This window comes from Rutilus rutilus, assembly GCF_951802725.1.
Source record: "Rutilus rutilus genome assembly, chromosome: 9".
Lineage (NCBI taxonomy): Eukaryota > Metazoa > Chordata > Actinopteri > Cypriniformes > Leuciscidae > Rutilus > Rutilus rutilus.
Window position 1 is genome coordinate 14,428,782 of NC_140223.1, and position 15,900 is coordinate 14,444,681.

Genomic DNA, 15,900 nt, shown 5'->3' on the forward strand with positions numbered 1-15,900 from the left:
ATGCATAAATTACTGTTGTTACTATAGTAAATACATGTAACAAAGACAATGAAATAGCTACCATTTTTCTTTTACATAAGCAGAAAAACATTTTCTTCCATTAATTGTCTTAATTTCCCTTATATAGCTTGTTTGAAACACATGTTTGTGTTTGACACCAATGTTTAAAACCTAAAGTAATGTTTAGTATTAATGGTTTTAAAAATACATCACTGATTAGAATAGTCACTGGTCTGTGAGTTCCCCAGCAATACAGTTCTCGCCTTATTTGGAAATCACTAAAATAGGAGGGGAAAATAACTATTTTATGGTCTGGTTAATAATCCTGCACTTTGGTGTGTGTGTGTATGTGTGTGTGTGTGTGTGTGTGTGAGTGTGTGTGTGTGTGTGTGACAGTATCACTACTTTACTGGTTTTAAATGCTACAACAATTCACCTATATTTACAAGACAAGCCACAAAAAAAACGTATGTTCAATTTATTTTAATGAAAACCAGAGCACAGACTTTCCATTCAAACAACGTTCAATATTTGACAATTCTAGGTCTTTAAAACAAACAGACCTGTTTGACATCAGATGTAAATACAGAGTCCTTTTTGTCTCTGAGAAAATGTTACTGTAAGATGAAATTACAATAACTTAAAGATTAAAAGAACAATGAAATCATACAAAAAGCATTCATTTGGTTTCTATTGCGATTCTATGTTTAAAACATGTCAGATGAGATGACCAGCTAAACCCAAAAAGATGCCATTAAAGCACTACTGATACGTTTACTGATCCACTTCATTGAGGGCAAGCCGAACAGTGCGTTACAACGATGTGCAGAAAATCATCAATCACTGTCTCAAACTCAAACCTCCAAAGATGTTGTAGTGGACACTACAAAAATCACATGATACTGAAAGACTGTAACATAGACTGTGTTAATGTTAAGACTCATGTTGTGTTGCATTATTATTCAATGTTAGTTCAGTCATGTGAGATTTAAAACGGCGATTATCATCTGGGTTCTGGGTTTCAATCTCAGGTAGGATTGTATGTATTGTACGTAAAATGAAATAATGCAAAAACAATTTGCAAACAAAAAGAAATGTCAAAAAAAAAAAAAAAAATGGGGGAAGCCACTCCTTTATGAAATGTAATAAATTACCTTAGAATACACAGATAAAATGCTCTTAAAAACATTGTTTGCTAGCGATCACTTGCCAGATAAAATTTCAGGATAACCAGAACAACATTTTTTTACCTAAGAAATGTATTCAGTCACATGACTTTAACTCTTTCTCCGCCATTGACTGAATTTTCTGGCTTTCCGTGTTTTCACTGTCATCTGGTAGGGGATGTTATTACATATCCTCTGAAAGAGTACAAAATCTCTGGCTCAAAACACAGGCAAAGAAGCAGAGACAAGCCATAGCATATAAGCAGATGCATATGTAAAATAACGCCATCAACATTAAAATCAAAATTTTTGTTATAAAAAGCAGAGGGTCTGTTAATTCGTTGAATATATTGCATGTTCAGATATTCATACAACAAAATATTGTGGGGTCCAAGAAAGTTTTCCAAAAATGATCAAAAAAAGCTGGTGGGCAAATTTTTTCAAATACAATGGCGGGGAAAGAGTTTAAGTCTTTCAAATGCACATCAAACAATTTAATCTGTAAATGTATTTCAATCATGGTTTATACGCATGTTTTCGGGGGTTGGGGGAAATCATCCATCTCAAGAGAAGTGTATACATTTATTAAGAACATTACGGATATTTTATTCGCATAGTGGTTTTTGCATCCAGCATTTTTAATGCAAATTTTGGGATACTACATAAACATGCTGGTTGATGGAAACCCTGAAAAAAAAAAAAAAAAAAAAGTCATATCAAACAGCTTAATATCGGTTTAATATAAGTAATTTGTCACCATTGTCATTAAAAAATAAATTAAAATGACAGATTTTAAAGTTTCTTAGACTGTTTAAAAGAGAACCCATATTAAAGATCTATGACTTTACAGTAGTATCAACTGCTGTAAGGGTAGCAATCTTGATGTTCTAATGCATGTAAAACTATACTCATCCTCACAGGAATGGCTTTAAGCAAAAAATTTCAAATAAACAAAAAGAGTCAAGCATCTTTACAACCTGTTTTTTTTTTTTTTTTTTTGCTGCAATTCAAACATTTAATTATTCTCCAAGACTGCTGTTTCTAAGATAAAATTTTAGCATCCAAAAAAAAAAAAAAAAAAAATTAAGAGCAAAAAATTCTGAAATCATATCCAAATATTATGCATTTTCTGTCAGTACTTAGTAAACGAAACCTTGCGTTCAGCTTGCAAAAATGAAAACAAAAATAACTTCAAACCATCTAGACATCAACTAAGAGTAAAGATGTAAAAATAGGTGCATAAACTTGTCCGAAATGCCGATTTGTCTTTTTGAAAAATCACACTTCCTGATTCGCCCTGTTGATCCGCATGACTCTGCATGACCGGGTCGGCCGTTTCTCCTTCCCCCGTTTCTGTTGAGCAGTCCGAAGACGTGCTAAAATGTGTTTTTTGGGGAACTTTAGGGTAGTACACCCAAACTGGCTGACTCCTCCTGTATCCCCTGGCAATTTCTCCCGTCTTTGGACCCAGCTTCTCCAGCCAGGTTTCCAGCAGTAGACGCTATCATAAAATCTTGATCCGTTCTCACCACCCAAAACATATATCCTGCGTTTCCATCTAGCCACACCACCGGCAGCAATGCGCCTCGGCAGACCTGGAAAAACCACCGGACTAGGGGCACGGTCGCTACCACCACCCCCTCGCTCTACTCCAACCGGGACCTCCCGCTCCACTCCAGATCCTCGTCCCTCTCGGAAGAACAACACGCGTCCTGTGGCATCAAGTGGTTCGGCCTGGGTGTAGTTGCCATCGATGAACTTGGCGGCATCACGCAAGTAACCACCAACGGCACAAACACCGCCACGTACTGCTACTCCTCCAGCCAGGCAGGTGGCGCCAGAGTCTAGGGCGACACGGCTCCAGGTCCTTGTAACTGTGTGGTAGATAAGCACGCCAGCATGCACCACAGCCCTGCTCTGCTCCAGTGTGGTACCACCAAGCAAGTAGAGCCGACAGCGAAGCGCAGCGCAAGCAAAAGAACGCAACGGCAATGGCAAGCGAGGTCCTGATGCCCAGGTCAGCGCATTAAGGTCAAATCTTTCGCATGTGTCTAGAAATGCTGTTCGGTTACAGCCACCGAGAGCGTATAAGAAACCTCCACAGCCAAGAAGACCCAACATCGCACGTGGTTCAGCCATCAATGGGCGTGTAATCCAGCGGTTTACCACGACATCGTACTCATGCAGTGATGATGAGACCTGGCCACTTCGCAGGATGCCACCTGCCACAAACAGTCGACCTCCAACAGCGATGCAGCCCGGGCAAAGCAACGAGCCCAATGCTGCCAGCTTCTCCCACTTCCCTGTACGAGGGTCAAAGCAATCCACCGTGAAGTCCCTGTCCTGTAGAGAATCATCCTCCCTCGGCTTAAGATCTACACAGACTATTTTCTTCTCAAACATGCCTTCTCGAGGCCTCAGCGGTCCTCCCATGCCCTCAGTAATGGCTCGAGGCCCAAGTTCTTTGTTCATTCGGACATTCTCTTCAGGGCCCAAAAGGCCGGGACGTAAATGGCGTAACAAACTGGGCATGTGAACGTAACGATCTGCGGGCTGGTATTCTGCCCAGCGCCTTGCAGCATCGTAAACTTCGGTCTCAGTCTCCACACCCAATCGATCAGATTCCAACAAGCTGCCAAGAGTTCCTGGGTCCAACAGCAGGAAATCTCGCTGCCGAGACACTCGAGGGAAATGCTGACCCACCAACCTCAAAGAAGCCCGAAGAAGCAGCTGGTCATGATGTGAGCGAGCCAGAGAGTACATGCCCAGGCAATTCTCCACAGACAGGTGTTCAAAAAGAAACCTAACAAACAGGAAGATACAAATGTGAGCATCAGCAAGACAAGATACAAGGTAGAACGATCACAAAAAGATAGCATCTAAATAATACCTAGAGCAAAGGTCCTGCAAGGGCATCACTTGAAGACGATTGGCCGCTACAAACAAATCCTCTGCTGTGTCGAGACTAAGACCTGCTTCTCCTGTATAAACAAAGTGGATAACTGTCTCCATAACAAAGGGTGTCACCTCCTCCAGTCGGATCTCAGTAAGACGTGACTCTACGAGAGGGCTGGTAAACATGGCACGGAAATACGGACTGACTGCTGCTAAAAGAACTCTGAAAAAAAGAAGAAAAATAAATCAATTGTTCACATATAACAAAACAATTTTATATGTACACTACCATTTCAAAGTTTGTGGCTGGTATGACTTTTATTTTTGTTATACTCACCAAGGCTGCATTTATTTCATTCTGCATAATTTTTGTTTAATATATTTTAAAATATAATTAATTCCTGTGATGTGATAGTGTTTAATTTCATCATACAAAATGTGCCTTAAATTATTCTAGTTGTGAAAATAGAACCTTTTTATGTACAAGACAATCAGAAAAATAACCTTCAAAGCAGAAAAACATAAAACCAACCTGTGACACATGAACTTTTTTCCTTCCACCAAAAGAGTGACATCACACAACTGCTGAGCATCAAGTAACTGCTTTAACCCTGAATGAGTTGACAGAGGGAAACAAGGCAGATACAAAGGTGGCTAAATTAATCAAATTCATATTGTCCCCATAATGGTCTCAACACTTCCACATGTGATGAATATGGTGAAATTTAGTTTTGCTGTTTTTGAAGTTATAATAATAATAATATTGTTTTGCATTACAAATTTACATTATTTGCATAATGAGCCAGAAGTAGTGCACACTCATAAATATTCCTTCATTTTACATTATAGCTTTCCCTTGATGTACATTTTTCACAAGCCTTAAACCTTTTGCCCCGGTTTACACCTGGTATTATTAAGATGCGTTTTGGTCGTTCAGATCACAAGTAGAAGAGGAAGACATTCCTGTTTACACCTAGTGTTTTAATCAGTCTCTTTTGTCCACTTTCGAACACTGTTCTGTCCTGATTTGTTCGAGGGGAGGGTCTATGCATGGGTAAATGTATGTACTTTTTCATATCTTTCAATGTAATGGATAAAATAAACTCTCACAATTTACATATGAACACAGCTGGAGAAAACCGAAACAGCAGCTTTTGTTTCTGCTCTGACAGCCGCAAGATGACACCAAACGCAGTGAGTGCATGTTAGAATTCAGGAATGGTGAGAGAACATTGTGCTTGGTATCTTTTTAGTCTTCAAACCAAACTTGGGTCTCCAGGCGACAAAGTTTAAACCCCATCTGGCTAGCGCTTCCCATAATGTTTACGGTCAGTATGCGGAGAGTAGGTGGTCTTTTGTGGCTGTTTGAACACATTCGACAACATGAGCGTTTACACAATGAAAGCAATCCGGTCTTTTACGTTTTCGACTGAGTGGTCGTAAGTGGACAAGCTCAAAACGTTTTAGACCCCGTTTACACCTGTATTTAGCGTCGCCCACGTGTGATCAGATCGACCAAAACACATGTTAATACCAGGTGTAAAAAAGGGCCTTTGTTGGGTTCAAATGAAAGAAAAATTCTAGATTTTCTATCTTCTGGACCCCAATGCATATCCGGTGGCTGTTGTGATGTAGGACATACGTGTAAAGAGCAATAAAACAGGAGGAAGATAGATTGAAGCATGTCTGCTATGCAGACTCTTTTGAGATATTTAAAATTAAATAAGAAATTACATTATAGAATCCATAAATATATAATTATCTAAACAATCCATGTTCAAAAACAACCAATATCTCACCCTGAGTTACATATTCCCCCAAAGGAGTCGAGTAGTCATCAGGAAAATCCTCTTCCTCCGAGTCACTATCTGAAAGAGGTTCTCCACCACCTCTATCTGCATCCTTCCAAGGCTGTGGTCGCCAGGTAATAGTACCACCTCTGAGTGTACTACCTCTGACACTCATCTGTGACAGGGATTTAATGTAAAAATACATTGTTTACTCACTAGATGCTCTTATTCTGACAGTATAATACTTGTGATTACATTTAATTCACATTGATGATGACAGATCTGATTGGTGACAGCGTGCCAGTTTCTAGGGCTGAACTGGGAAGATATTTACAGTGAGTGTTCCCTAATTTCTAAAATTGAAAAAAAAATTATATTAGAGTTGAGCACAACTACTGGTATAAATACATTAAAACATGTTCACCAATAGAAACTTTAAAAAATGTTAAGACTGTAATTGTGTTAATTTTCATGACTTTAATTATAAAATTCTGTTATTTCCAGCATTTTTCTCCGTCAAAACATTTCCCAAAACTATCTATAGATGATCTCTGTTTGGTGAATATTAGCAATGGGATTGACTGACCAGATTCTTCACGCACCATAAGTAAATAAATCAGAATATTGCAATGCAAACTGACGCGAACAAATACAACAGCGAGCATTTAACACTCGTCTATATATATAACGTTACACATTGTATATACACAACATATACATATATATACATATATACATGTATATTTTCTCAAATATTACCATGAGAGGTGAAGGTTTCTATCAGAGAGCGAGTTGACCCTAGCAGTATAGCTCTAGGTAACGGACAGTCTCTTAATTCTTGGTGCGTCTTGAGTTCGATTTTGTGTATCAAGGCTATCAGGGTGCCACAATGGTACAGACGGCCTGACACCCTTCGGCCTGTTCACAACGCCTTGACCTTCCTGGGTAGTTTCAGCGCAAATTGTTCGGCTCATTACGGTGTGTTGCACATCCTTAGCATTTCAGCTCAGAAATATACACGCGCGCCTGATATATCCACCTTGACGACCGCGGCTCCATGTAGTAGATTATTAGTGGCTGTAATCCGGATTGGCCGTAGGCACCGTAGTCACAGGAAAAATGGATGATTGTTTGACCAGTAATATCTATTGCAACTATTTCTCACAGCTGAAAGCATTGCGCCATGATTAGAGACGAAGCAAGCGGATTCTGTCACTTGCCGGAACAACATACTAAACTTCCGCTTTAGTAATAAATAGGCCAATTTACCGGATGTGACGGATATTTACTTCCGTCTCAGCGCGAATCGAGAGTCTTAAGAGTCTCAAGCGAAAGAAAAGGGGGAGATAATCACAGAAAGATCAGAATAAAGGTGCATAAAGATATCAAATAAATATTTTGTAAATTCTACATATTTTTAAAGTCTTTACAGCGTTCTTAGTCGGAGAGTCCCTAATACTGTCTTACTTCAGTCAACACAATTATAAAATTGGGGCTCTGATTAGTAAACCTACATTTATGAAAATTTGATAAAAAAAGTATCAATAAATTAATAAAATAAAATATTAAGGATAATCAGTGAAACCAAAGAGTACATTCTGCTTTACTGGTTCCTTGGGGTCTTTTCTCAAAAATACGTTGTTTATGGACTTGTTTGGATAAATAACTTTTTGGTTAATAACATCTTTATTCTGGGAAAATGTGTATACACTGTCACTACGGATCGAGTAGTGACGTACACAATTCTAAGAACTCTTTAATTTTTTTCTCTTTTCTTAAGTCCAGTTCATACCAGACAGACAAACGCCAACAAACAAGTTGGCCATTGTATTTTACATTTAATGAAAACCAACTGTCATTTTTACACTTCACATTTCAACAAACGTTGATTGAACATGTTCAGTTGGTGGGGTGAAAACAAACCCCGAACAGCTCCGACAGTAAAAGCTTGCAAGAATATTTACTATGGTTTTCATAGTAAAAGTCCCTACAAACTAACTATAATTTTCACTAAAATTATATAAGCACTACAAAATACATAAAACTACAGAAAAAGTTTCAAAGTGAAATATGCTTTCCGATTTATTTATAACAATAATAACAATAGACTAGAATAATAATAATTATAACAAAATAAATAAAAAGAGTATCACTGTCATCGCATTTCCAATTGAATTTACACGAAATGACTCTTCTCGGCTTCCGTACTGTTAAACTGTCAACCCGTTAACCATGGCGTCCTCTGTAAGGGCAGCTACACGGTGTTGCTCTTTTTATCTGCTTACGTCTTCGAGACTAAATGTCAGCAGTGGATTTAGATGGTCCTGCCGACCTTGCTCCTCTCGACCGGTCAGGAGCAGCCTCTATGAGCATGTACGGGAAGGGTACAGTCACAAACCCGAGCTGGACATGCAGCGTGTGTGCGATGAGACAGATGCGGTGACAGCGGAGGTGCACAATAGGAAAGGAGATCTGCAGGCAGCTGATGTCGGAGTTATAGTAAGACACAGCATGCTTTAAAACAATACTGCTGCACTGACATTAGTTAAACTGAGATTTTCAGATAATGCATGTGAAAACGTTAATGGAACAACTGTGTGGTACAATGTGTGTCTAGGTCTCAGTCTGGAAGAAACTACAGAAGGTGCAAAAAGAAATATCAGATTTGGAAAAGAGAAAGCATGTGATCAGTGGCAAAGTCCGCGCTCTTGTAGTAAGTGTCCATATCCATTTACATAATAAAAGTTTCAATATGAAGTGTGGGTACTTTACATTGGACAGTTGACGTTTCCTGCAGTGTGCTATGTTATCCATCTAAAATTGCATAACCGTTAAGCTAAAAGATCAATGGTGGGGGGAAATGACAACAAATATTTATTATTTACAGTGCTTAGTTATAATATACACACTGCTTTATACTTATAATTGCTTTATACTTATTTTAAATAAACAGTTGAGTTTACCCAAAAATGGTTGGTGAAGGTAAATTTGAAAGAAGAAGAATTCTGGCTATTTTCTCTTTGAGTAGTCAATTGAATAGTTAGTCGGTAGAAATAATTCACTGTATTCGTTAACATAATGACACAACATCTTGATGTTAAAAAAAGTTAATGTTGATATTATTTGTGATTTATTTCTGGATGAAAATTTGGTTCAGTCCATTTTTCCCACCCTTTTCCCTTTCAGGATGAACATGACAAATCCACTTTGTCTAGTGTAAGTTACAGCTTTTTTTTGATTTGCGTAACACTCTAAACTTTCGTTTGAAGAATTAAATATGGGCTTTTTAATTAATAAAAGCATGAACGTTTTTTTTACAATTGAAAGCTACTGTATTTGAGTGATTTTTCTGCTTCCTTTGCGATATGTAGTATGCATAATATGCATTGGAATATTTGTATGACATTCTTTCCCTTCTTTGTACTTACAGCTTGTGGAGTACAACAGTGCGAGAGAAGAAGGTAGAGCACTCAGGGAGAAACTTAGTCAGTTGTATCTGCAAGAGAGCGAGCTGGAGAAAGAACATTACTGCCGCGCTCTACGACTGCCCAACAGAACACATCCAAGTGTGGTAAGGGACAACTCACCTTTCATAATAATTATAATAATAATAAAAAGGAAATATTATGTATTATATAAAAAAAAAAAGTAATCCTAAAAATAGTAAAAATGTTAAACCAGTCATATTAACTGCTATTAAGTTATGAAACAATTTATTACTAAATGTTAAATGAACCAAATCCAAGTATCAGATTTGCACCTAATCAAATAACAGTATACAAAAACATACACATTGTCATAATGGATTCTTTTAATGATTCTGTAATAACTGAAAAATCAGGAAAGCTGGGTAGGCAATTTTTGGAGAGGCTAGCTATAGCAAGCTAGCTTCGAAAGCGCAAGATCGCACCCTCCCTTCAGAGCGCTTTCCAAAGCCACGCTTCCTTCAAAACACATGGGCTCATTTCAGTGTTGCCATAGATGGGCATAAATGAACAGCTCCGAGTATAACATCAAGGGTTGGCATCTCTTAATTACTGTAATAACAAAATGGCGTGAACACAGCATAAGCTCGTTGGTTTGGTTCAGGAGGAACTGTAAAAGGTTGTTGTTGTATATTTTTTTTTATATTTATACAACTTCTATTATTGATTGCTATCAGGATGTGAAGAAAGTTTCACCCAGTATGACAAGAAGTGTTTATGAGTAGCATTGCCTACCCTTGCTTTGAAAGGAATGTATTTTATTTATTTATTTGTCTTTTCTCTTAGCCCATTGGAGATGAGAGCCAGGCAAGAGTGGTTGAATTGGTTGGTCAGAGACGAGGTAAATTTATTTGAATAAAGCCATAAACCATACTATCCATTTCTTGAAATCGGTTTGGTCAAAAATACAATTTGGAGTATGATTTGAAGCAGCAGCCATGGGTTTCCCTGACCTTGAGGTTTGACTTTGTGTTACATTTCTTGCAGCAATTTACAGTAAATCTCTAGCAGTGAGATCAGTGATTGAAATGTGTATTTGATTTATTTTATGCATATACCTGTTTTGTCAACTAGCTTTATCAGGGGGGCAGTACTGAATATAAACAACATGCTTTTTTATTATATTCTTTAAAAAAAAAACTCAACATCTTGCATATTCTGCCAGGGATAATATGAGCAGAACTGTATTGTATTATGTTGCTGATATTTTTAAATAACTTTTTGCTGCTTGGATCTGCTGCTTGCAGTTTTGATCAGTACATGGTGTGACTGATTTGAAATATTTCCTAACCTGGTCAAATGTTTTGTAAATGCTAGGAAATGTTGCACAAAAAAAGTATTGTAATTTTTCTGTTGTGTCATGTGTCCACCATAGAATTTGATTTCAAACCAAAAGGCCACCTAGAAATTGGAGAGGGTCTTGACATCATAAGACAGAGGTTAGATGTTTTCTCTATCATGTTTTAATTTTAGTCAGTTATTTATTTTTATTTGTTTTTCATTTGCATCTCTTTCCTCTTAGACGGCTTGCCCATGTGTCAGGGCACAGATCATACTACTTGAGAGGGGCAGGGGCCAGACTTCAGTTTGCCTTGCAAAATTTTACTATGGATCTTCTTCAGAAATTGGTTAGTATGTTTTGATCTATTTCTGTTATTTAGAATAATGTCTCCACCCATGAATGGTATATTATAAAACCAGGAACTTATTATAAAAAAAATATATAAAAAAAGTAAACAAAATAAATTTTGATTTCATATTGACTTATCTATCTCAACATTAATGTTTCGGTTTCTTTTTTGGAGGTTGAGTACACTTAAAACTCTGTTTTGATTTTTTTTTTACATTTTACAGGGCTTTATTCCCATGGTTGTTCCTGACATGTTAAAATCAGTGGTTTTTGTGAGTATCGCTTTGTTCTAATCTTACGGTATAATGATATCTAACAACATTTTTATTACATTGTGGTTGTCAAAATTCTGCATTCCTTTACTGAGATATCTCTGTTTTTATTTTGTTTTAAACTATTCCTGAATTTTGAAGAGCTTTCACAACTATAAATGTATGAACATAGGCATTTTAAAATGAAAACAATCTTTGTCCATACTGGCGTTTCCACTGCAATTCAGAAAAGATCTCCGTCCACACTACACGACCGAAAACGGCACATTAGCCCTTAGCCAATTGTTGCCGATTGCTCTAATAATAGCTTTCCTCTAGCGCATATAGGCATCTGCAGTACAAAATGCTGAGTTTAACTACACAATGGCTGCTAAAAAGGACAACAAAGTCAGCAAAGCTTGCAGTTCCGTCTCTTTGTTTTTGTTTACGCGGTCGTCGTGGCTGGGTCTGTTACAGAGCCGTTGAGAGAGACGAGTGAATGTGGGCAGCCAAGCTTCGTTTTCAAAAGTCTCTGTTTTGATCTGTCTATACTGACACACAACCCAGAGTTTTGAAACTAAATGGGGTCTGCAGTGTTTCCAAAAGTCTGTTTTCTAGGGTCGACAACTCCAGAGTAGTGGGCGCCAGGTGTAACCATAGCAAAAGTTTTGCGTTTTAAATCAAAAACACACTAGTGTAAACAGGGCCTCAATTAGATCTTCATAATCAGATACTACTATGACTAATGGCTTTAGCAGTATAATCTAAAATCATTTATCCTGAATACTTTAGATGCAGCTGTGTATTAAGATTCTTAATGGAAATATAATGTAGTGACAAGACAACTGTAGTAACCTATAAAGAATCCCCATGAATCTTCATGATATTTGTGCTGTTTTTGCATCTGTTGTTCAGGAAGGTTGTGGGATGCAGCCTCATGCCCATAAATCACAGGTGTACTCTCTGGACCCGTCACGCTTTCCTGACCTTAATCTTGCTGGAACAGGGGAAGTAGGAGTGGCAGGTGATAAAAGCATGAACTTCTGTGATTTGATAATTAATCTTATAATATATAATAATTCAAAGATAATAAAAAATGTGAATTATAAGATTTATTATAAATTAAAACAAAAGTAAAGTAGGTTGGAATAATTAAGATTTTTTTCACCTAGACTGCATCTAGTTTCACAAAAATACAGTAAAAACAGTAATGTTATGAAATATTATAAAAAAAAAAAAAAAAAAGAGTCTATTTGAATATATTTTAAAAAGGTTTTTTTTTGTGTGATGGCAAAGCTGAATATTCAGAAACCATTACTGCAGTCTTCATTGTCTCATGATACTTCATAAATCATTCTGTGCTGTTGATTGAACTTTCTATTCATTCAAGGAATTGTGAAAAAATGCATCATGATTTCCACAAAAATTTTGAGCAGAAAAAACTGTATTAAATGTTGATGATGATAATAATAACCATTATTAACAAGTGAGCAACAATTTAAAAACTCTTAATTATTCCTAACTTTTGACCGGTATTTTATTTGAAGTTATTACTATTAATAAAATTATACTAAAATATAGACCAGTAGTCACCAAATGTTAGTTTAGCTATTTTTTTTTTAGTATCCACGAATACTTCACAATGAATTGATGATGACCTATATTGTACTAGGATATTTCATGGATCATGCTGTAAATTTGAAGGATTTACCTGTCAGGTAAAAAAAAGTCCCTGATTTACCTATTGATTGATTGTCTGAATGCTACATTCAGTTTTTCTTTGATTGATGCAAGCATAAAGTGTCATTTGTATTGCTTTTATGTTGTAGGACCATCTGTAGTAGCACATGTTATCGAGCAGAAACAGATACTGGAAGAGAGACCTGGGGGCTCTACAGAGTTCACCATTTTAACAAGGTAATCAGAAAACCGAAGTGGTAGCATGGAAATGAAAGAAACACAGAAAAGCAGAAAAGTTAAGATCCTTGATGTACTATGAACCTGTTCTGTTTGAACTATGAACTGTTGTATGAACTATGATCTGTTGTTACCTTTAGGGTGTTTACTTTGTTTACTTTTATGCAGATTGAAATGTTCGGTGTGACTTCGAATGAGACGGGAGAGGAGAGTTCCCAGTTGCTGGATGAATTTGTCATGTTACAGAAGGAGATTTTCTCTTCCCTAAAGCTTCATTACAGGTTTTGTCTAAAATCTAACCAGTGTTTACACACACTAAGATTAAGCATAGTTAGTTCATTCATGTTTTGATTTAGAAAATGTGACATTCTTATTATTTTGAAAATGGTATGGTATTAAAACCTGAAAAGCATTTATTTTAAGTATTTATTTGGCTAACAGTGGTTCTTAAAGTTTGTGCACACTAAGAAGTAAATATTTGTTGTGAGTTTTCACTTGCTGTCAGTGGTCAGTGAATACTAGGAAGATGTGTAGACATGAAACCAATGGATGGGTAATTGCTAATAAAATAGTAATAGCAATTCTTTCCTTCACAGAGTCTTGGATATGCCCACTCAAGAATTGGGGCCTCCTGCCTTCCGAAAGTATGATATTGAGGCATGGATGCCAGGACGTGGCAGCTTTGGAGAGGTTGGAACTGTATTTTAAAATGAAGAGTTAATAGGAAGTGTAATTAATCGTTAGATTAATGCATACAATTTTTTTTAAAAAAAGAGAACCATCAACAAGAATACTAAACGGCATCTTTAGAATTTTTTGTACATGTTTTTTTATGTATAAGAATTTGCTATTTGAATTTGTTTCTGATTTTGCTAGTCAAAAAGAGGAATACATTTCTACTTTTGCATCCTTTTGTTGAATATCAACTTACTTAGTCCTTTATCAGATCTCCAGTGCCTCAAACTGCACAGACTACCAGAGCCGACGTCTTAACATTCTCTATGAGGGAAATGATGGAAACCCTAAGTATGCGCATACAGTAAGATGCTATTTATAATACCATCTTAATAACAGTATGGTGAGCCATGGCTGCAATATGTCCATTCTATTTGTTGTGCTGAAAAAAAAACAACCTGAACCGCAAAAAAAAAAAAAAAAAAGAAATATTTCGAGATTAAAGTCATAATATTTTGCGAATAAAGTACAAATTACGAGAATACAGTCTTCCATAGAAGTTCTTATTTATAGATTTTTTTTGTACAGAAATGCGCTCGTGAAGTCAAACTGCTTCTGCTAAGACCATTTGTCTTAGGACGCCTTTAGACGAGCACGAAGACTCCGCCGGAGGAGGTAAAGGCACCACAATCTAGCTGGTCCAAACTTTATGGCACATTGACTCGAAGCCTACGTGTCTTCGTGCTCATCTATAGGCAACGCCATCTGGGCCGAGAACACTCAACAGTAACCGTACTGTTTACGTAAATCATTTCTGGATACATTTTAAGTGCATAATTCTGTATCAAATCATTTGGCCGGATATATTTTGTAACGTCCTAAAACAAATGGTAATGCCATGTTGGTAGATTAGCACATGTAGAATTTCCTTTTGTTGAAAGCCCAGATAAAAGCAAAAAGCTACTATTCTGTTTAGATCCATGTCCGAGGCAGTTTGACTTCACGAGCGCACGCACGCACACAAAAACTTCTACGGAAGACTTCTCGTAATTTTGACTTTGTTCTCAAAATATTGTATGTTAGATTTTTATATTTTGGGTTTTTTTTTAAATTGCGGTTCAGAGCTTCCGTAAAAAATAGCTGCAGCAGTCAATAACACTTTATTTTTCATATTTTAGGTAAATGCTACAGCTTGTGCTATTCCACGTACCATCATTGCCATTTTGGAGACACACCAAACCAAGGTAGAATCTAAACTAACGATTATTTTTCAACAGATATTCATTGTATTATTAATTTTGTCTCTCTGTTTGTCTTCTGTTAGGAAGGGACGGTTCAGATTCCTGAAGTCTTGCAGCACTATCTTGGCTTGGATGTGATAGAAAAACCTAAATACACTCCTATTAAATATATGGGACCAAACCAACCCAAGCGACATACCTCAAAATAACTTCTTAATAGTATATCAGACTTCAGTGAAGTACTATTTTTACTGTATTCTCCACAGTGAAGGCAATGTATATAGGTGTTTGTCTTATTGTCTCAAACCTCTCATTTCCAAAAACAACATTTATGTGGCCTATCCAAATTTTCAATAAAATGCCATCAGCGACATCTCAAATTGCTATGGCTTTGTTCACTAGTTGTACACTGGGCTGTGTACATTTTTTTCCACCAGATAAAGTTTGCAGATTAAGGTTTTGTTGGTGATTTTAACATAATAATGATAAAGAAAAAAAATGCATTGGGATTGGCATTTGTACACATTTTTAACTCTATTAAAGTTTTAAAGTTAGACAACATGTGTCAGGACCCACTCACAGTTGTAATCGTTCTTCAGATTTTATGTTGTCATATGGCATCGATGTTGATGACATTGAAGGAGTGTTTGCAGCAGAGTGATGACGTCACCAATTATTATCTAGTCTCTTCCATTTAGCCAAGGCTGCAAAATCAAAACAACTTGTTACAAATAATCTACCTGAATTTTCTCAATTCCTCAGCAAACCAGATAGCTTAAACCTTTTGCTGGTTGAACAAATTACTTAAAATGAGATAAAGCAACACAAGTCCTATACATTTTGTCCTAAC

At 36.7% G+C, this 15,900-nt stretch overlaps 2 protein-coding genes across 3 annotated transcripts; one reads left to right on the plus strand and one right to left on the minus strand.

Moving 5' to 3' along the window:
- Positions 1 to 1,582: 1,582 nt before the first annotated feature.
- LOC311296408 (kelch repeat and BTB domain-containing protein 8) lies at positions 1,583 to 7,080 on the minus strand. Of its 2 annotated transcripts, none has more exons than XM_084418133.1 (5): positions 6,611 to 7,080; positions 5,861 to 6,026; positions 4,594 to 4,672; positions 4,057 to 4,284; positions 1,583 to 3,969 (listed from the first exon to the last, which is right to left on the minus strand). In XM_084418133.1, exons 1-5 carry the CDS (start codon positions 6,611 to 6,613, stop codon positions 2,445 to 2,447), a joined length of 2,001 nt encoding a protein of 666 aa, XP_084274259.1. In that variant the 5' UTR covers positions 6,614 to 7,080; the 3' UTR covers positions 1,583 to 2,444. The 2 variants fall into 2 exon arrangements, with proteins under 2 accessions (XP_084274259.1, XP_084274260.1); XM_084418134.1 differs by having other exon boundaries at positions 6,891 to 7,077.
- A 968-nt stretch (positions 7,081 to 8,048) lies between these two features.
- sars2 (seryl-tRNA synthetase 2, mitochondrial) lies at positions 8,049 to 15,626 on the plus strand. Its single transcript, XM_084418403.1, has 16 exons — positions 8,049 to 8,350; positions 8,469 to 8,564; positions 9,038 to 9,067; positions 9,282 to 9,422; positions 10,123 to 10,177; positions 10,712 to 10,775; positions 10,859 to 10,964; positions 11,191 to 11,238; positions 12,133 to 12,241; positions 12,890 to 12,935; positions 13,047 to 13,134; positions 13,303 to 13,415; positions 13,731 to 13,824; positions 14,081 to 14,173; positions 14,988 to 15,053; positions 15,134 to 15,626. The coding sequence occupies exons 1-16, from the start codon at positions 8,084 to 8,086 to the stop codon at positions 15,257 to 15,259; spliced, it is 1,542 nt and encodes a 513-aa protein (XP_084274529.1). The 5' UTR covers positions 8,049 to 8,083; the 3' UTR covers positions 15,260 to 15,626.
- Positions 15,627 to 15,900: the final 274 nt, after the last annotated feature.